This window comes from Anguilla rostrata, chromosome 11 (genome assembly GCF_018555375.3).
Source record: "Anguilla rostrata isolate EN2019 chromosome 11, ASM1855537v3, whole genome shotgun sequence".
NCBI lineage: Eukaryota > Metazoa > Chordata > Actinopteri > Anguilliformes > Anguillidae > Anguilla > Anguilla rostrata.
The window spans coordinates 22,541,867-22,559,209 of record NC_057943.1 but is presented as its reverse complement, the minus strand read 5'-3'; the positions used below and the strand labels follow the sequence as shown (position 1 = coordinate 22,559,209).

The window sequence follows — 17,343 nt, the reverse complement described above, 5'->3', positions numbered from 1 at the left end:
TGATGTCGGAGCCGAGGTACAAGGTAATGTCGTCTGAGATCAACCACCATTTTAAAAAAAACCCGAAGCATTGGGAGCAGCCACTGATATATAATGGGAGCAGCAATCAGTTTGGGATAAATTTGCTAAATTCAATCAATCAAATTTTATTTGTATAGTGTATTTTACAGCAGTTGTCACAATACGATTTACAGACAACCCTGGCCTAAACCCCCACAGGAGCAAGCCTAAGGCAACAGTGGCAAGGAAAAACTCCCTGTGGCAGATGGGAAGAAACCTTGGAAGGAACCAGGCTCAAGGGGGAAACCCATCCTCCTCTGGTCGGCTCAGGGTGCAAATTAATTGCAAAACTGTAACTCAGGAACTCAGCCTGTAAAACTTGAAAACAAAGAACCTGATTCGCCATGGTTGTTATGCCAGTTGTTTCTCAATTTCAGTAAATGACCCTTTGACTGACTTTTTTGTATTCATGAGTAATTTGCACACATTTGTATTTGTACTGCTGTCTTGGAAAGGTTAGTTTTCATTATTTATGTCTAATGCAGAGACAAGCCTTTATCTTGAAATACTATATGACCAAAAGTATCTGGACACCCCTTGGTCTGGGGCTGTTCTCATGGTTTGCACTAGGCCCCTTGATTCCATTGAAGGTAAATCTTATAGCAACAGTATACAATCATATTCTAGGCAATTCTGTGCTTCCCCGGCAGTTTGGGGAAGGCCCTTTCCTGTTTCAGTATGACAATGCCCCCAGGCACACAGGGAGGTCCATACAGAAATGGTTTTGTTGAGAACGGTGTGGAATAATTGACTGGCCTGCACAGAGCCCTGACCTCAAATCCATCCAACACCTTTGGGATCAACTGGAAAGCCAACTGCGAGCCAGGCCTAATCGCCCAATCAGTGCCTGACCTCACTAATACTCTTCTGGCTGAATGGAAGCAAATCCCTGCAGCAATGCTCCAACATGCAGTTTAAAGCCTTCCCATAAGAGTGGAGGTTATTATAGCAGCCAAGTCATTTTGGATGAGATGTTGGATGTCAGGTGTAGTGACATTTAGTGTATTTCAAGGAGGCCGTTGTGAAAAAGACAAGCAGTCTCACAGTTTTACAGAAGGTAAGTTAGAATGCAAAGGATAATGCCAACAAAAATGAAAACTTGTACTATTTTATCACCTTTTGGAGAGAACAAGGTATGAACGTGTTGTTCATTGCCATTAATATCGTACAACGTGGAGTCTCTGTTTTATGACTAACTAAACCAATATGTGTTCCGCTAGCATTGACACAGCTAAGCCGAACTCCGCAGCAGCTCACACCTCATCATTAAAATGCAGTTTTCTGTTTTCTGTCTTGTCATATGTTCATATTGATTACAGTGTTTTATAATCGAGTATGTGTGCATGTAGAGTAAAAAAAAAAAAAATCAGGTAGAGAATTAGGTTAATTTGTATTGAATAGCTGACCAACGTACAAACATTTTTATCCAATTTCTATCCACAATGCCAACAATAATCTTCTAGATACTTCTAGAAGTCGTCTAGATACGACTTCTCAAATTTGCCTCCTTTTGGCTTTAATAAATTAAACAAAGCGGGGGGCAGAAGGGTAGAAGGGAGGTGGAGGGTTTTTAAATAGACTGAAATCATATTTACTTTAAAGGTCCAGGGAACTTAAATCTGTGAATTCTTAGATGATGTGTTGTTTTAATACTTTTTAGCATTCACAAATGGTCAAGAAATGATTCTTGCAAAAATTGGCTTGCTTTCCCCCTTGGCTAAACACCAGGTTTTCAGTGGGCAGGGATAACTGGGTATTAGTTACGTAACAAAAACCTTAAGTCCAGTGAAATCTTTTCTACAGGTAATATGTAAATGACACACTTGCCACTTTTGTGTGGGCAAGGCAAGCAAAGTTGAAAATACCTAAGCATTGCATTTCTCTCGATGTGGAGAAAGCAAATTTTTTACTTTCTCAAAAATGGAGACCTACAAGAAATGCGTTTTAATTCTGAAGCCCACGGGTTTTTAGTATTTGCAGTGGCCATTTTCTCCTGGAACTTGTCACAGAATGCGGTGGATCAGTAGGCACGCATGCTGTTAGCTAGCAACAATTAAACAGCATTCAAGCATAGACATGTAGAATCAAAGACTTTCTTTATTTAAGAGTGATTTCTGGAGTTTTGGCCTACTATAGAGTGTACTGGTAGTGTACTGTAGCTCAGTGTATAACACATTGAATGATCTTCAGGTTTAACTATAGGATGGCAAAGCCTAGTTTATGTTGCTCTCTTCTGTTTTGATTGGTTGTGTTACTGTTCTAACCAGCTCTAACCTAGCTAGCGATGAGGAATGTTTTACATACGACGTGTCTCACGGATATCAACGTTAATAAGCACAGGATACAGATCCACCCTGTCCTTTTTGGGAAGGTTATTCAAAACAAGAAACTGCAAAGAAGCTTATGATCTCCTGTTGCAGTGTTCAGGGCCCAGCTGATGGGTGGTAATGTTAACATAAAACCAAAAAGAAAGTTAATAACAGATGCAGAAGACAAATATTTTGTGTGTCTAGCAAAAGAAACCATAAAACTGCACCACAACTAAAAGGAAGAAGTCGAGAAAAACCAAGTCATCTGGTATATTTTTTTGTACAAAGCCAATATTGACCTATTCTTTTATCTTTGTTCCTCAGTGAAAATATCTCTTTTTTTGAGTGCACAGTTATCTTTAGCTGTTCCCAAGGGGTCCCAAGAACAGACAGTATCCTATATTTGCAATGCACCATGGGACCCTTCACATCACCGGACACAAAAACAATTATATCACAGCTATTGGCATCATTATCCAACTTTAGCAGACAATGTTGATAAAATATTGGTACTAGAAAACCCAGTTTCCCTGAATACAGCAGCAACGATCGTACAGAGTAAAACAATGTGCTTCTGTGAAAAAGCCCTTTCTACGTGCTGCTAACTAGACTCCACCGGGCCAAGCACACTGCACTGAGAAAGATGGGGAAAATGCTGAGTCCAAGTTTGAATTAGTTGTAACCAACAGACGAGTATGTTCAACATGTGAACGTCTCAGGGAACAGTGTGTAACAGCTACAGTTAAAGGCGGTGGTGGAGAATCATGGTGTGGGTTGTTTCGGCAGAGAGAAACACAGATATCATGTGCAAGTGAGAAAACTCATGAAAAAATGAGATAACTATTCTGTTCTTCAGAGACATGCATTCCCATCAGGCCTTTTGTCTTATACAGGATGATCCTAAACACTCATCTAAAATTTGCCAAAATTACATTCCAAAATAGAACAACAGGGAGTGTTGTAGAACATGACTTGGCCTCACCACAACAGTCGCCCCCATAGAACTGGTGTGGGACAAACTAGAACACAGTGTGCAAAGACCGGGCTCTGCCAATGAGAAACAAATATTTTCCAACCTACAGAAGGCAGAGAATGACTTACCTGCAACTTACTCAGCAAAATCATTGGATATACTGCCAAGAGTTTGTTTAGCAATAATTAAAAGCCACAGGAGGCTATTTTGAAGAAAGCAATGTACAAGATTATTTTTTGAAGTAAAACTCTTCTGTGTGAATTATTGTTGGTAGAAATTAGTCTGATATTCAATAAAGGCATTAATGGAATGGAATTCTTTTTTAAATCCACATGTGGCATACTACTTTTGGCCTATACGGTATGTAAATTATAATGCATACACTAAACACTGGCTATCAATTATACGATGATGTATTCTGCTGATGGAAAGTAAATTTACTGTTCTTTGCCGTTTTATGTTTACAGTGCATAGCGGATTTCAATAAAATCATGAAACATCGGTCAAGGAGTGTGACCATCACTCAGCTGGGGATGCTAAAATCTCTATTTCCCGCTAGGGAACTCTCACATCTGGTTGTGTAATCGTCCGACTCTCAAAGCCGTGGAAACACAGGCCAAAGGATTTGCAGGGTCCTTGGCCCAGCACCGACTCGGGCTCCATCACCAGCACAGTGTCACTGGAAAAGCCCGAAGACCCAGTTTTTTTTCCCATTGGGACAGAGCCAATCAGGGTTGAATTTATTTATTTATTTTTAAATTGTGATTGGGCGCCAGGAATGTATCCTATACGTTTTATGACAAAACCATAATCATATATAGTAGTTTCTGCAATAAATATTTAAATATAATTGAGTTGCTGTCATTCTTTGGAACGTAATATTGAGATTTAAGTTTCTGGACCAGTTGCTAGCCCTAATAAGCACTCATAGGAGGCTGAAACAGCCTTGTGCCTTGTACTGCCACTCAGCAGTAATTTTATTAGATGGTCCACCATCGAAATCGTCCAAGAATAGAGATCATGGATTGCTTCAGGAGAACACAAGCTTTATGGGCCAGCGTATTCGATCCAATCTCGTCTTCAGTGCTCATTTCCAGGATGATGATCTTCAGATAGGAGCCAATTTCCTCCACCTCAAACACGATTTATATTGCCTGCCCTAGACCTCGCCAAGGTATATTTAAAAATAAATAAATAAATAAATAAATAAATAAAATTAAAAACGCACAGAGACTAAATTTACAATCCTGTTTTGGGAAGAAAATCACTCGAAAATCATACTAAAGGTGCACAAGAACTCCTCAATTTTTGAATGAATGACTTTTAAAAGTTAACCTACAAGTTTACTTTTAGTAAATCCATTCAAATGTTGGTGCTGATGTGGTGTTTGTATGCATGACACCATCCTTTGTGCACATGAAATGCTGCTGTAAATTACACGTATGAGAAACAACACAATTTAATTCAATTAAAATTGCCATCCCCAGCGCACACTTACACTGAGATCTCTGAAAACAACTTCATTCACTATGCAAATACTAAAGAGTACCACCACAGACACTCAGACAAACACTTCAAAGCTTAAAACATAATGGTACAATAATTAAATGATGAAAGGGATAAATTATCAAAGCAGACATAAAAATGTCAAATTAAGAGCACATTTGTTCAATTTTAAGGAATGTGATTTGTAAGGCCTGATGTACAGCTCAATAAATAAAATGCCAGCAGACAGCTTTTCTGATGAACTGCACTGTGGTATTCATCACAGCTCGGGAAAAAAAGCTTCTGAAACGGAATTACACTGGACCAACCACAATTAAAGGGACTGTAGCGTGGCCTGAGCTGGGAGACGAGGCTGCAGGTTTAAACCCAGAATGATGCACTGCTATTGCACTCTCGAAGCAATGAGTTCATTGCATCTGCAGGTTTTTTCTGATTGCCATGCCAAGTCAAAATGGGCAGGGCCTACATGCACACTCACAAGTACAACAACCTAACCTGGATCACAATACATCAATAAGATTTACAAAAAACAGCCTACATTAACTATCCATTGATAGTTTGTAACCAACTGATCCAATATGCTTCCCTTTTTGGTGTAAAGTTCTTTCCCTACACAGTTTCATGAGTCTATAACACTAACGCCTATAAATCTCAGAGTACATCAATTGTGACCCTGAGTGTTAAAATGCCTGCCTCTTACTTTAAATCACTTCCCCATACATGGATGGGGAATAGCACTGATTTTAATCATTCCTTGTGGAAATGAATAAGTGGTTTGGGGGGGTAGGGGGGGTATATTAAACAGTGAGCAAATATACAGCAATTATGTCATTTAACAACCTAGTCCGTGTATTTATATGCTGTTGCACTCTTGGCCAGGTCACCCTTGAGTGACTGTTTAAGGCAATGGGACCTTCCCGGCAAAATAAAGCTTAAATAAACAAGAAGGCAGGAAATCCCCCGTGATCTTCAAGCGCAACAGCAGATGCGTGCATTTTATTTTCTCCGAGACTGGGAACGGAAATAAAGGACGAGGATCGATTGAGGTTCCGTGTACCAGAAAGCTCCTCTAGAGATTATATCCTTGAGGTTTGGACTAAATTAATTTCAGCGCTCCAGCGTTCCGCAGTCTGGGACAGGGCAGCGGAACGCATTTGGCATGACCAGGGGCATCACACATGGTAGATTTACCATAAATTGAAGTGGACAGTGATTGAGGCGGATCTGAAGCACTTGGTACCCAAGAGGGATTCACCAAAGAGCATCAGACCAATGAGAACTTCAGGGAATTAAACTCTTAGGAGGAACATAACTACAAACACAAAATGTCTGACCCGAGACCACTTTGTTTATTGAATGTATTTTCTGTGAAATACTGGCTTCAGACTGTCATACGCTGAAATATGGAACTAACAGTAACATAAGCAAGAACTTTTGTACTGTTATCCCACAGCCCAGCTCAAACCCCATCCCCCAACATCCATCCCCCAACCCCCAACCCCCCTTCCCCCCACCCCCAACCCCCCTCCCCCCCGTGACATCACAGTAATGAAGGGCCACACACCTGATTTGGGATTCAGGGAGTCACACTGTGCATTGTACATGTGCACAAACTCCTGGTGCCTCCTTTCCAGCTGGTCCCGGGGGCCCTGGGTAGAGAGCTGGAAATCCTTCAGTCTCCTCTTCAGCTCTTGCAGAGACAGCAGGGAGTACACTACCTTGGCCAAAGGCTTCCTCTTCCCAAGAGAGCTATGAAAAAAGGACTGTTCCATCAATCTTCATTTAATTGAAGCAGAAACAAATCTTACATAACACTCGCCGATGGATAGGACTACAAGGCTCTGATTTCAGAAGACAGATGTTCCTAAAAACCAAAATACATTTTTTGCACTTGAACATCATGATATCTACATTTTTCATAATTTCACAAATCACAATTTCTCAGAAAAATGCAAGAAAATGATTCCAAAAACAAAAGCTTTGTCTTAATACCTCTCAGTGCACTTCAAATCATTAGACACTCCAGCCAGTGAGCACACATTAGTTTACTGCCTGGTATTTGCTACATATTTAATTTTTTATACTTTCTCATTTTTAAATATTACATTTGTCAGACAATAAAAAATCTAAAATGCAAAAGGCAGGACAAAAAAAAATCAAAAACACTGCAAGTATCAGAGTCCTTGCAATGACTGGGTTTGCTGGACTTACATGTACGCTCTAAGTATTCTTATTTAAAAGACCCCATCTTCAAATTCAATACTGATCCACAAATATCTGATTGTCCCATAAGCAGAAGAAGAATCAGAATCTGAATGAAAACATTTGCTTGCACAAAACAACCAGTCATAGGAGGGCACAGGAGGCCCAGGGAAAGACAGAAGATCAAACCACTCTGTGCAAATGGCACCACTTGACGCCACATCTTGTGGGAAGCGCTTAGGTACGACAGCGCAAAGGACAATCTGGCAGCACACTTTAAGGGCGAATCGGCACAATTCAGATTCGCCTCAGCATCCTACGCAAAAGCGACACCCCTAGCAGAGCACAACGCAGCTGCCCAATGCACTCGGCCATTTTCAGTGTGGAGAGACATGCTTTTAGCCTGATGGGTCAGATCCAGGACACCTCTCACCTCTGCTGCCATAACGACAGCTCAGCGTGATGCTTCTGACACATCTCAGGTGGCTTCACGTATTACAGGGCATCAGTTTCCTGTCTAATTGCTGCTGCTGGCTAGGCCTAACCCTGTGTTGGTAGTGGTTGTCACTGTTAGAAAGGGAGTAATAATTTAATATTGAGCAGTACTGTTTATCGAGAGTAATGTTAAAGCCTGTGACTTTCCACAAGTAATATTTAGTAGGTAGCTAAATGGATGCTTCTGGGTGTTTTTAATTTAGCAACGGCAAGTTACCTTATGTGGGCCACTACGAAAGAAGAGGGCCAATCAAAGCCTGTAACCAACCGTACAACCAAAATCGTGACCAATTAGGTAAGAGTGAAGGTGACACACAGGCTTAGACTGAGCAACAACGGTGGAACCACACAGTGCCACATGCTATTCTCTGAAGCTGCAGTCTAGATCATAAACGGGTGCAGTTATATTCAATAGGTATATGATCCATAGGTTCAAGGATTGTGACATGACTTAGTTGGCATGTCACATAGGTCTCATCATCAGCACCCCACTTGAGATTATATATTTAAAGAAGAACAACAGCCTCAGCATCCTCTTTATTACTTAAGACAGTACCTAGACAAACGTCTGCACGCGATATAGTACAGATCCTAACTGAAGGCTCTGAACTAGAATATAAAGCCCTGCCCATTGCATGCAGTCCGATTTCAGCCCCAGGAATGAACTGTTAGTCCAGGCAGGCAAAAATTTAAATTGCAAACCGCTCCTTCCCGTTTTGGGCGAGTTGCCACGGCGCAGACAGGAATGCACGGGACGGGACCGGAGCTCCTCACGGGAGGGCGACGGAGCGCGTCCCGCCGTGTCTCGCAGACAGAGCCGGACCGGCGCTGGCTGCCTGTCACGGTCCGCCGCTCTCCGCGTCCCCGAACGACAGGGCTCATAAAAGCTTCAAACGGCGCGTTTCGCCGAGCGCCGGCGGGCGCGGCCGAACCGTACCGTACCTCCGCAGGCTCTCCTCTTTCTCATTCCTGCGCAGGCAGCCGTCCAGGTGCTTGTTGATGAACTGCTGGGAAATTCCCACAAAGCACACGGGACACTCCACTGAAAGCAAACGGCACAGACGGTTTCAGTAGTCATAGCAACCCCTAAAATCGTTTCCATAGCCCAGTGCGAAAATTCAACAAATTTAGGTTAAGGAAGTTAAGTTAAGGAAGTGAATTGGGTGTTTTAGTGCAGGGTTAGGACAAAAGCCTGCACCCAGGCCAGTCCCATCCTGGTGCTGGACAGGACAGGTGTTCTCCACAGTGAGCATTACTGATGTTCAGAAAATGAATTTGCTGGCCATATTCAGTGTAAACAGAAATTAAATCAACTCCAAAGATAAATAAGTTGATAAAGTGAAAACATTATGAAAGAAAATAGAGACAGTAATGAATTACCCCACAAAAAGAAAATTAACAAAATATGTTGGTTTTTTCTTTTCCTTAAAAGGACTATTATTGCACTATTTACTATTTTTAAAAATATAATAAATCTGGGAGCCAAAAGTTGTTTTAAATACCTTTAGGGGAAAATAACACTCCCTAATTGCCTTCCATTTTCCCATACTAAGCTAAAAGAATTTCCACAAAGTAAGCAAAGTGTTCCGTCGCACAAATTCTCATTCGCTGTCCTAGCAGGGTACGGGGAGGGAAGGATCACCTTTCACCACTGGACTCCCTTCCTTCGATGCGGGGAGGGAACTTGGGTCAGGCCGCGAACATGAAGATCTGGTGGCAGGTGACCCCGGCGGCGGCGGAGGCAGTTCCGCGCCGCTGTCGATCGCGCGCGGTTCATCCGCCGCGGCGGTTCCCTCCACCTCGCGGGCCGGTGGCGGTCTGGGGTCCTCACGCGAGGGCTCCTTTCGCAGGAAGTGACTGAGGAGCGTGCCTTCTCTCTTCAGAGCCACCCTCTTCGCTGCAGAGGGAGATGGGGGCTTTGGGGACATGGGTGGCGACCGCAACAACCGCTGCCTTAAACAAAAACATATGTGGTACATATCATTAAAGGGAAAAGCAGATGCAACTGCGCAGCAGGCTGGCTCTGCCTTCTGTACAACAGACTGATAGCATTACCTTAAACCATTTAAACCCTTGAGACCCTTGATTTCAGTGAATTCATGCTCAAATAATACATTTTAGTGTAGTACCGTAGCACAACAATTCTACTGCAAAAACATAGGGCTCTAACCACGTGTCCGATTGACAAAATAGCTGAATATCCGTGGAGAGCAGAACGTTTTCTGTCACCCAGAAGCATTGAAATGCAGTGAAGCAACCTTTACTTATTCCACACACTGACAGAGCTTCACCAATATTTGCAATGCAAAATTTGTTTGAATACAAATACTGGGATATCACCAATGCCAGCCATAAAGCATAAAAAATGAATTTGCAAAAAGAAAATTAAGCACATTCAGGTGCTCTATATCCAAAATCAAACATTTAATGGTTTTAAGGACCCTTGGAAAGTAGGTTTCAAATGTACAAAAATAAAATCATTGAACTTGGAAGATTTTCACTGGAAGAAGTTGAACTATGCAATTGTCTGCAGAAATAAACAGATACCGACTGTCTCCAGCAGTCTCTGAGTGGCACTGGCACGACAGGTCCTAAATATGTTGCTATCAGGGAGAGTGCATCTCCTTTTGAAGTGCGCACTCTAAAATTTAGAGCCCAGGGCACCGCTGTTCTGCTCTCCTAAGGGCTGGTTGTTATACAGCCACAAAGATTAGGCAATGTGGATTTGCTCCACATCCATTTACCCGGTTCTGGAAAAATGGAAAGAAAAACACCAAGTGGATTTCCCGATAAGCTGGACACTGCGGTCACAGACGGGTTGTTAAGGAAAGATTGACAGGCAGACAAGGACAGATGCTGAGGCTTACACAGAGGAGAATAAACAAAGGCAACCATACAGATGACAGGGAGGGTGACAGAGCAGAGAATAAACACTCACAGAAGCAGCAGGGATTATTTAAATGGACAGATCTACTACAGAAATGTTACATTAGCTCATGTTAAAGGAAAGCCCTAAATAATCCAATATAAACAGAAGGAATATGTAAAGATGCAAGTCCACCTCTGCCAATATGTTTTGAGAGAGCAGAAGAGACTCAGACTTAGTCACTAATTAAAACATGAAACGTAACAGTTGTGTTCTGTTTTATTTACAGCCAATTGTTATAGGTGAGAAAAATACAAAAATTCATAAGAGAATTAGGCTAATATGTGCATTTACACAGGTTAACCATGCACCCATGCCTCATAACTCATCATATGACTGGCTGGAAAGCTGGAAAGTGAACTGAATATAAACAACGTAGGCTAAAGGTCGTCTTATTGTTTAATGAGAATCAGTAGCATGTTGGCAAGGACAACCAATTTGAAGAAAATCGCAAATGCATCAGAAAAGGTCCAGCTATGTGTAATGAGAATCACCTTACAAGCAATTAAAACAACAGGTCCACACTGCAGATCACTGTAGCTGGAAAACACATATTTCACAGTTAATCATTTGGACAGCAGAATGATTCACTGCCTACCGACAGAACAGGCTTATTATGCTTACCACGTCAGAGCTATTTTATGGCTCTCTGCTAAAGCATGGGATTGCCGTAGCCTAAAATGATTTAAACAGTACGTGGCAGTTCAATCCATTTTCCTAGATGATGTATTATTCTGTGCTCTAGCAGAGAACAACAGAAGGCTTTATCCAAATCAATTTTGGTACTTAACAGCACCAACTACACAATGCAAAGCACAAGTGGGTAGGTTTCAGTCCTGGGGGGCAGCAGTGTCTACTGGCATTTGATGATTCAGCACTTACATGCTTAAAGTCACTGATTGGCTAAAAAGTTGTTTTATAATTATTATCATTATATAAATATTTTTAGGAACACCTTATTTGCAAAGCTTAAATTGGCTATCAATAAAAAGGAAACCAGGACAGCTGCAGACACTAGAGCCCTCCAGGACTGGTGTTGCAAAGGTATGATGGCACTGGCCAATCAGGATGATCTCCAGAAGCCCTCAAGTCATGCAAGCTTATCTTCCAGTGTGTGTTTGAGTATAACATCTGAATAGTGCCTTCCTAAACTGATGGCTGTATTTGAATACCATACTGACATCACTGGATGCTGTTAGCCACACCTTGGCAATACCGCCATTGAATGGTAGAACAAATTGGAGGCTATTGACAGACAGGAGGCTGCCCTGTGCGAGAGAATCACTGCGCACGGTTAATCCTCCACCACCCGGAGCTTCTGTCAGAAAGTCCATTAGCCTGGCAATATTAATTCTTCACATATCAATCCAGTCACTGACCCAGGGCATGGCGCAACAGCCATCACCACCACATATCGAGATCAATATTAGCAGACAAGTATTTCAAAAGTTTATACAATATCACAGCAAACCTGTCACTAACAGATGAGGACTGCAGCCTAACAGAAACATATTACATGGTCTCACACCGCAATCCAGTGTCCAACACTGATAGATGAGACACCTTAATGGTCGACATAACGGGTACTGCCGTGTGAAGAAACGGCAATCCACCTTTCAGTGACGTGAGAAAAAGGGAAATTACAAATAGATACCAAGGTCCGCTACAAGTCACATATGCAACATCTCAGAAATGTCTCGCCGGGGTATTGCTGAGATCATAAGAAAACTTTAAGACCATACAAGGTTTGAAGAGCTCAAAACAAGAATAAAAAAAGGAAATGAAAACTGATGTCAAGCTGAATTTAATATTAAAACTAGAAAGAATGCACTCAGTAGAGTACAGACGTCAAACAAGGCACAGTAATCTCCCCTCGCATGAATGTGCACAACAAACGTCTGAAAGTTTGGACTGATGGTGGCACTAGAGGAAAGGTCATGGGGACACCAAAATCAAAAGGTCACTTCCTCTAGGGAATATGAAGGCACACGGGAAATTTCATGGCAATCCGTTCATGGTTTTTCCAGATATGTGTCACAGATGGACAGATGATGGATGTCATTACATAACCTCTGTTGCGGAGGCAATGTAAAAAAAATGCATTTAAAAAATGATAACTTTCATCTGTGCAGTTCCCCATACATTTCCATGTAGGGATATTAGCTTTTCCTCATTCACAGGCTTGCATTATTTCTCCCCAATCTAAACTCCAACATGCCAAATAATAGCAGCCAAAACTGCTCAAAACTCATTTAGCACAACTTTCCATATTACAAGGCTCAAATACACAGAAACACAGTACACCCAACAGAGTACATGTAAGAATCCCCAAAAGAAAATAGGGAAGCAGTGCAGTGAACTGGGCTTGTATCTCAGAGTTTGCAGGTTCACCTGAGGTCGGACGCTACTAGGGCTAGTACATGGCCTGAACAACCTGACCATGACTCCCTTGTAAAAGAAACACGACTCACCTGTATAAAAGACAAACTGCTTTGGTAAAACATACAGCTGTATACGTTGATAGTATGTAGAAATGTAAAGCCACTTAAATTGGTCTGGACAAGGGCATATAAAAAAGCAATGAATCCAAAAAGAACATGCACTCTTTGCATAATCATGGGTTTAGACCGCTGCAGAGGTTAAAGTAGCTATATTAGATTAGAAACAGAAGAAGGTGTAAAAGAGGGCACACTCATCTATCATCTAGGGACGAGCAGACGGAAGGAGGAGGTCGATAGCGGGCCTAAAGCGGGGCTTCTAATTGCATCCCGGCCGTCCTTGCTCCTAGACCTGGCAGGCGGGCGAGGTCAGGGAGGTGACAGCTGCCACACACACAAGCGTCAACACACTGAAGACTAAACGACCGGGCGGCCCATATCAATGAGCACTGGGACTGCAGCAGGAAGTGGTAAAAAGGCCAGACTGCCACGCAATCATTCGATACATTTTCTTGCCCGGTCATTTTGTACAACAGGCTCACAATCAGCGTTAAAGCCTCCAAAACAACTGGTCCTACTCAAGATGTCAAGGACACATAGATACATTTGGACTTGGATTTTGTTTTTAACCAAATTTCCATATTGTGTTGCATATGAAAAGCGATACTAATGGCTCACTGGAACCCTGGTGCGAGTATTAAAATACAGTTTTAATGCAGAATTCCAATGGGTTTGCTTTCTTTAGTACGAAATACCCAACTCATTTGGTAAGTGTGCACAATAAATGCGTGCCATTATAATCAGAGCAAAATTCTCTGAGCTATTGTGTGGAACTGAAAACAGTCAGGGAATGCTTCTTTCAAAATCACAGCAGTCTGCAGCTCTGTGATGAAGCACTTCACCGCTGAACTGATGCCACACTTCTGTCTGATATTTCCACTGCAGGAAATTACAGGAGCGCGAGGCACACAAAGTCCTCCACGCAATGTCAATCCAGAATCATGGGGCACAACAAATTGTATATCATGAAGGACAATGAAACCACAATGTCCGGTACTACAGAGGAACAAGGCTCGAGTCCAATAAGGAAGTAAAGTCAGATCCCATGCGTCTCAACTACAAACATCTGCCAGGACCAGAGTTTCACAGCAGGCAGAATAAATGGGGCACCTCTCTTTATGAAATAAATGCACATTACAAAAGATTGCTCCCTCACACTATTTTGCGCTTCTGTGCTGTATAGAATGCTTTCCCATTGTACCTTTCATAAACAAGTCAGTTCTGCAAGTCAGAAGCCTGTCACTAGATCCATTGCCTAATGAGCACCAAATTTGCTACACTATTCAGGTTTTGTTGTTCGGCGATCATACTCCTTGTTTATGTTACTGAATATGTCACTGTTCAGCTCATTTTTCACTGCATTAGGTGCACTACCTAGACAATAACACTGAAAGAAATGTAATTTACTATTTTTGCTAATTCGCAGAAATATAAGCTGCTCCTACATGTCTTTGTTTGTCCATCTACCGAAATCAGTTCATATAGGAAAATCCTTCTATAGGAGTCAACCAAAAAAATAAACAATATTAATTATTCAACGTAATAAAACATGATGACTTTTCATTCCATACATGAACCTTCTCTGGAGCCATAATGACACTCCTGTTCTTTAAGTCAGAAATTACATTTATTGCCAATGTGTTTGGAAATACATGTAAGAATAGATTTAACCACAACAAATTACCAAATAAACATCAGTACTAAATAAACATTAGGTAATACTATACTACAAATGAGCCTGTGCAGCCTGTACAGCAGTGATAACTTCTAGGTCATTCCATTTATGATGGCTGGCAGAAGCAAGCAAGAATAGCATATGGTGCCTTATGATACCGTACCTTGTTGCTTGAAAGCTCTTAACAATATCGTCCAGAATCCTGTTGTTCCTTAAATCTGTTTCTGTAGTAGCCTTAAATGTGAACAAACATGTATGATGTAAAAAATACAGACATTTTCATTGGTCATATATCATTGGCCATTCCACCACCCACATGGAGAACAAAATCAACATTTACTGGCTCAAAGATTTAATGTGTAAATAATATTTTTAAGCTTTTCCAGAAATAAATTGCTGTAACATAACTTAGAGCAACATTTCATCTCTGGGGATGTCATATCCTCAACTTCCTTACAAGAAAAAGAAGACAGGGCAGATGTATAAGCTGTCATGCATTAAAAATTCCAGGAATATCCACCAGGTTTATGTGTACTTGCATACCAAATACCAAAGAGATGATATACAGAATAAACCAGCTAAAACACTTGACTGCACAATGTCACACCACTCCAACTGAATTCAATTAAATTAAGACAGCACCCTATCAAAGGTTGATTGCTGGCTATGCAATATCGAGGGAAAAGCAATCATTTTTTTCATTTGAGGTACAAGTGCAGCATGTTAAACCTGTCCTGTAAATAGGTATTTTGGGAACAACTGCCGTCAGTACACCCTTGCCTGTCAAAGAAGCTGACCACCAATTAAAATTACTTGTCGTTAAAAATTCGGCAACCTTGTAATTTCTCAATCATGCGTGATTCCAAGATGCAGGCTATTTCTCAACTAACTAAAGCACATTATAAAACTGAAACCTGCATTTCAATCAAATAAACAGCTTTAGTCAAGATTGCCTTATTTTTGTTGTTCTGGCTCATCAATTTTAAAGTGTACTTCCTGAAAAACTGCACAGACCTTGAGTTGGTTGCTAGTACTCAATACATTTAATTTGTCGTGCAGTGGTGCTGTACCATCAACAAAATTCAGGAACAAAGAGCTGAAAACATACTTACTAAATTACACACAGGACACTGCGATTTGTAGGACAGGAATTTCCGAATACACAGGGAGCAAACTGCAGACGACACAGTTGTTGAATGAACCTCAGTTAGACAGGTACAATATTGTGTTAGGTAGCATTAAATTAGCTATCCGATTATAACATCTCCCTACGTATCTGGCAAAATGCATACGTCTACTCTATTGAATGAAGCCGCAAATCCGAATATCCCAATATAAAACATTTCCGTAGTAGCCTACTTGAGCAGAAATAACTGAAATAGCTTGACAGCGGATGGCTAACTTGTATTTATTTAGATTATGTTTCAAGTAACTTACAGTCTACCACACCTGATTAGTTAATGTTAGACGGCATTACGAACAAACTGTTTAGAAAACAAAATGATTAATTAAAAAAAAAAACTATTGTAATCTTGGGTAGCGCAAACAACCCCACGTTACTGTTTCGATAACTAGACAGAACAGGGAGAGCTTGCAACGTTACGTACATGTGTGAGAGCACTGCTGAGCCATCATTGAAATGTTCAGGTAATCAAAGCAGATGGGACATCGAAGCAAGTTATCGACATTCTAAATGAAAATGGAAAATATCACTTGATGTTAGCGTAAAATTAAAACATGGGTTCAGCAACTGACATAAGCAAATCTAGCTAATGATGTAGATACATACTGTACGATTGCTGGTTATCAGTAATTATTCACTTCTTCCACGAAAATATCGACATTCACTTTTCCCTCCGTTAAACACTGATAAGAACAGTTAATTGGTTACATAGTATTGTAGCAAGCTAGGGAACAACTTGAATTAGCTAAATTCGTTAGCAGGTTAGCTAGTATCCTGGTGAACGTTAAAATTTGTTACATCGTAACTAGCTGATGCTGTACTTACTTTAAGGGAAACAAGAGCTTGAGGCAAATCTGGTTCATGTGACATTTCAGTGGTGTAATGACGGGCTATTGTCTAAGGCGTTAATAGTTAAAGTTAATGAACTGTAGTGGTTAAAGTTACTATAGCTAAAAACAAATCATCGAACTCCCGCGCGCTTATGCTTTTCAGCGTCACTTCCTGTAAATTCTTGTGGGGCTGCCAGAAACATGAAACATTTTGAAGACCGAATTATTGAAGGCTAAATGTGACAAAATTCTAAATTGATAATGAAATAATTACATACGCAATGGAATAAATATCTGTTAATTATTTTATGTCTATGTTTTATTTACTTTGGAAAAACCGGGGGGGGTCTTCATTATTGATTTAATTTCTTATTTATTTTTCATTATCAATGTAATCGTTAATTTATTCATAATGGTATTCCATAGAAAAATGCCAATCTGCAAGGCAACTTGCACTCCCTGCCATCCAGGTCAATGGTTCTCGCTCGGCCTAACCAAGGAGCTTATTCCCTCTAGCTCCCCAGTGGTGGAATTAACTCCCTGGAGTAAACACAATTGACTGGATACACCAATCAACTACCTGAGTTTTATTGAATATAAACATGATCTGCCCATGTCATTCACAAAGCAGACTAAACCCCGCAAAATACTTGCCATTAAGAAATTGTAAGACAAGAAGATGAATC

The 17,343-nt window shown here is 41.0% G+C and overlaps 1 protein-coding gene across 5 annotated transcripts in view; it reads right to left on the bottom strand.

Annotated features, from left to right (window-relative positions):
• LOC135234316 (E3 ubiquitin-protein ligase RAD18-like) overlaps nucleotides 1-16,845 on the bottom strand; it is a 54,957-nt gene extending 38,112 nt beyond the window's left edge. For 2 of the 5 annotated variants that reach the window (XM_064298793.1, XM_064298792.1), the window contains exons 1-7: nucleotides 16,653-16,844; nucleotides 16,252-16,333; nucleotides 15,757-15,818; nucleotides 14,808-14,878; nucleotides 9,188-9,498; nucleotides 8,488-8,587; nucleotides 6,413-6,597 (exon numbers count right to left, since the gene is read on the bottom strand). In XM_064298793.1, coding sequence (XP_064154863.1) covers nucleotides 6,413-6,597; nucleotides 8,488-8,587; nucleotides 9,188-9,498; nucleotides 14,808-14,878; nucleotides 15,757-15,818; nucleotides 16,252-16,333; nucleotides 16,653-16,697 — 856 coding nt within the window. In that variant the 5' untranslated portion in view covers nucleotides 16,698-16,844. Of the gene's footprint in view, nucleotides 1-6,412; nucleotides 6,598-8,487; nucleotides 8,588-9,187; nucleotides 9,499-14,807; nucleotides 14,879-15,756; nucleotides 15,819-16,251; nucleotides 16,334-16,652 lie in introns of all 5 variants that reach the window. The other 3 variants (XR_010324069.1, XM_064298791.1, XR_010324070.1) reach the window with 3 other exon arrangements.
• Nucleotides 16,846-17,343: the final 498 nt, after the last annotated feature.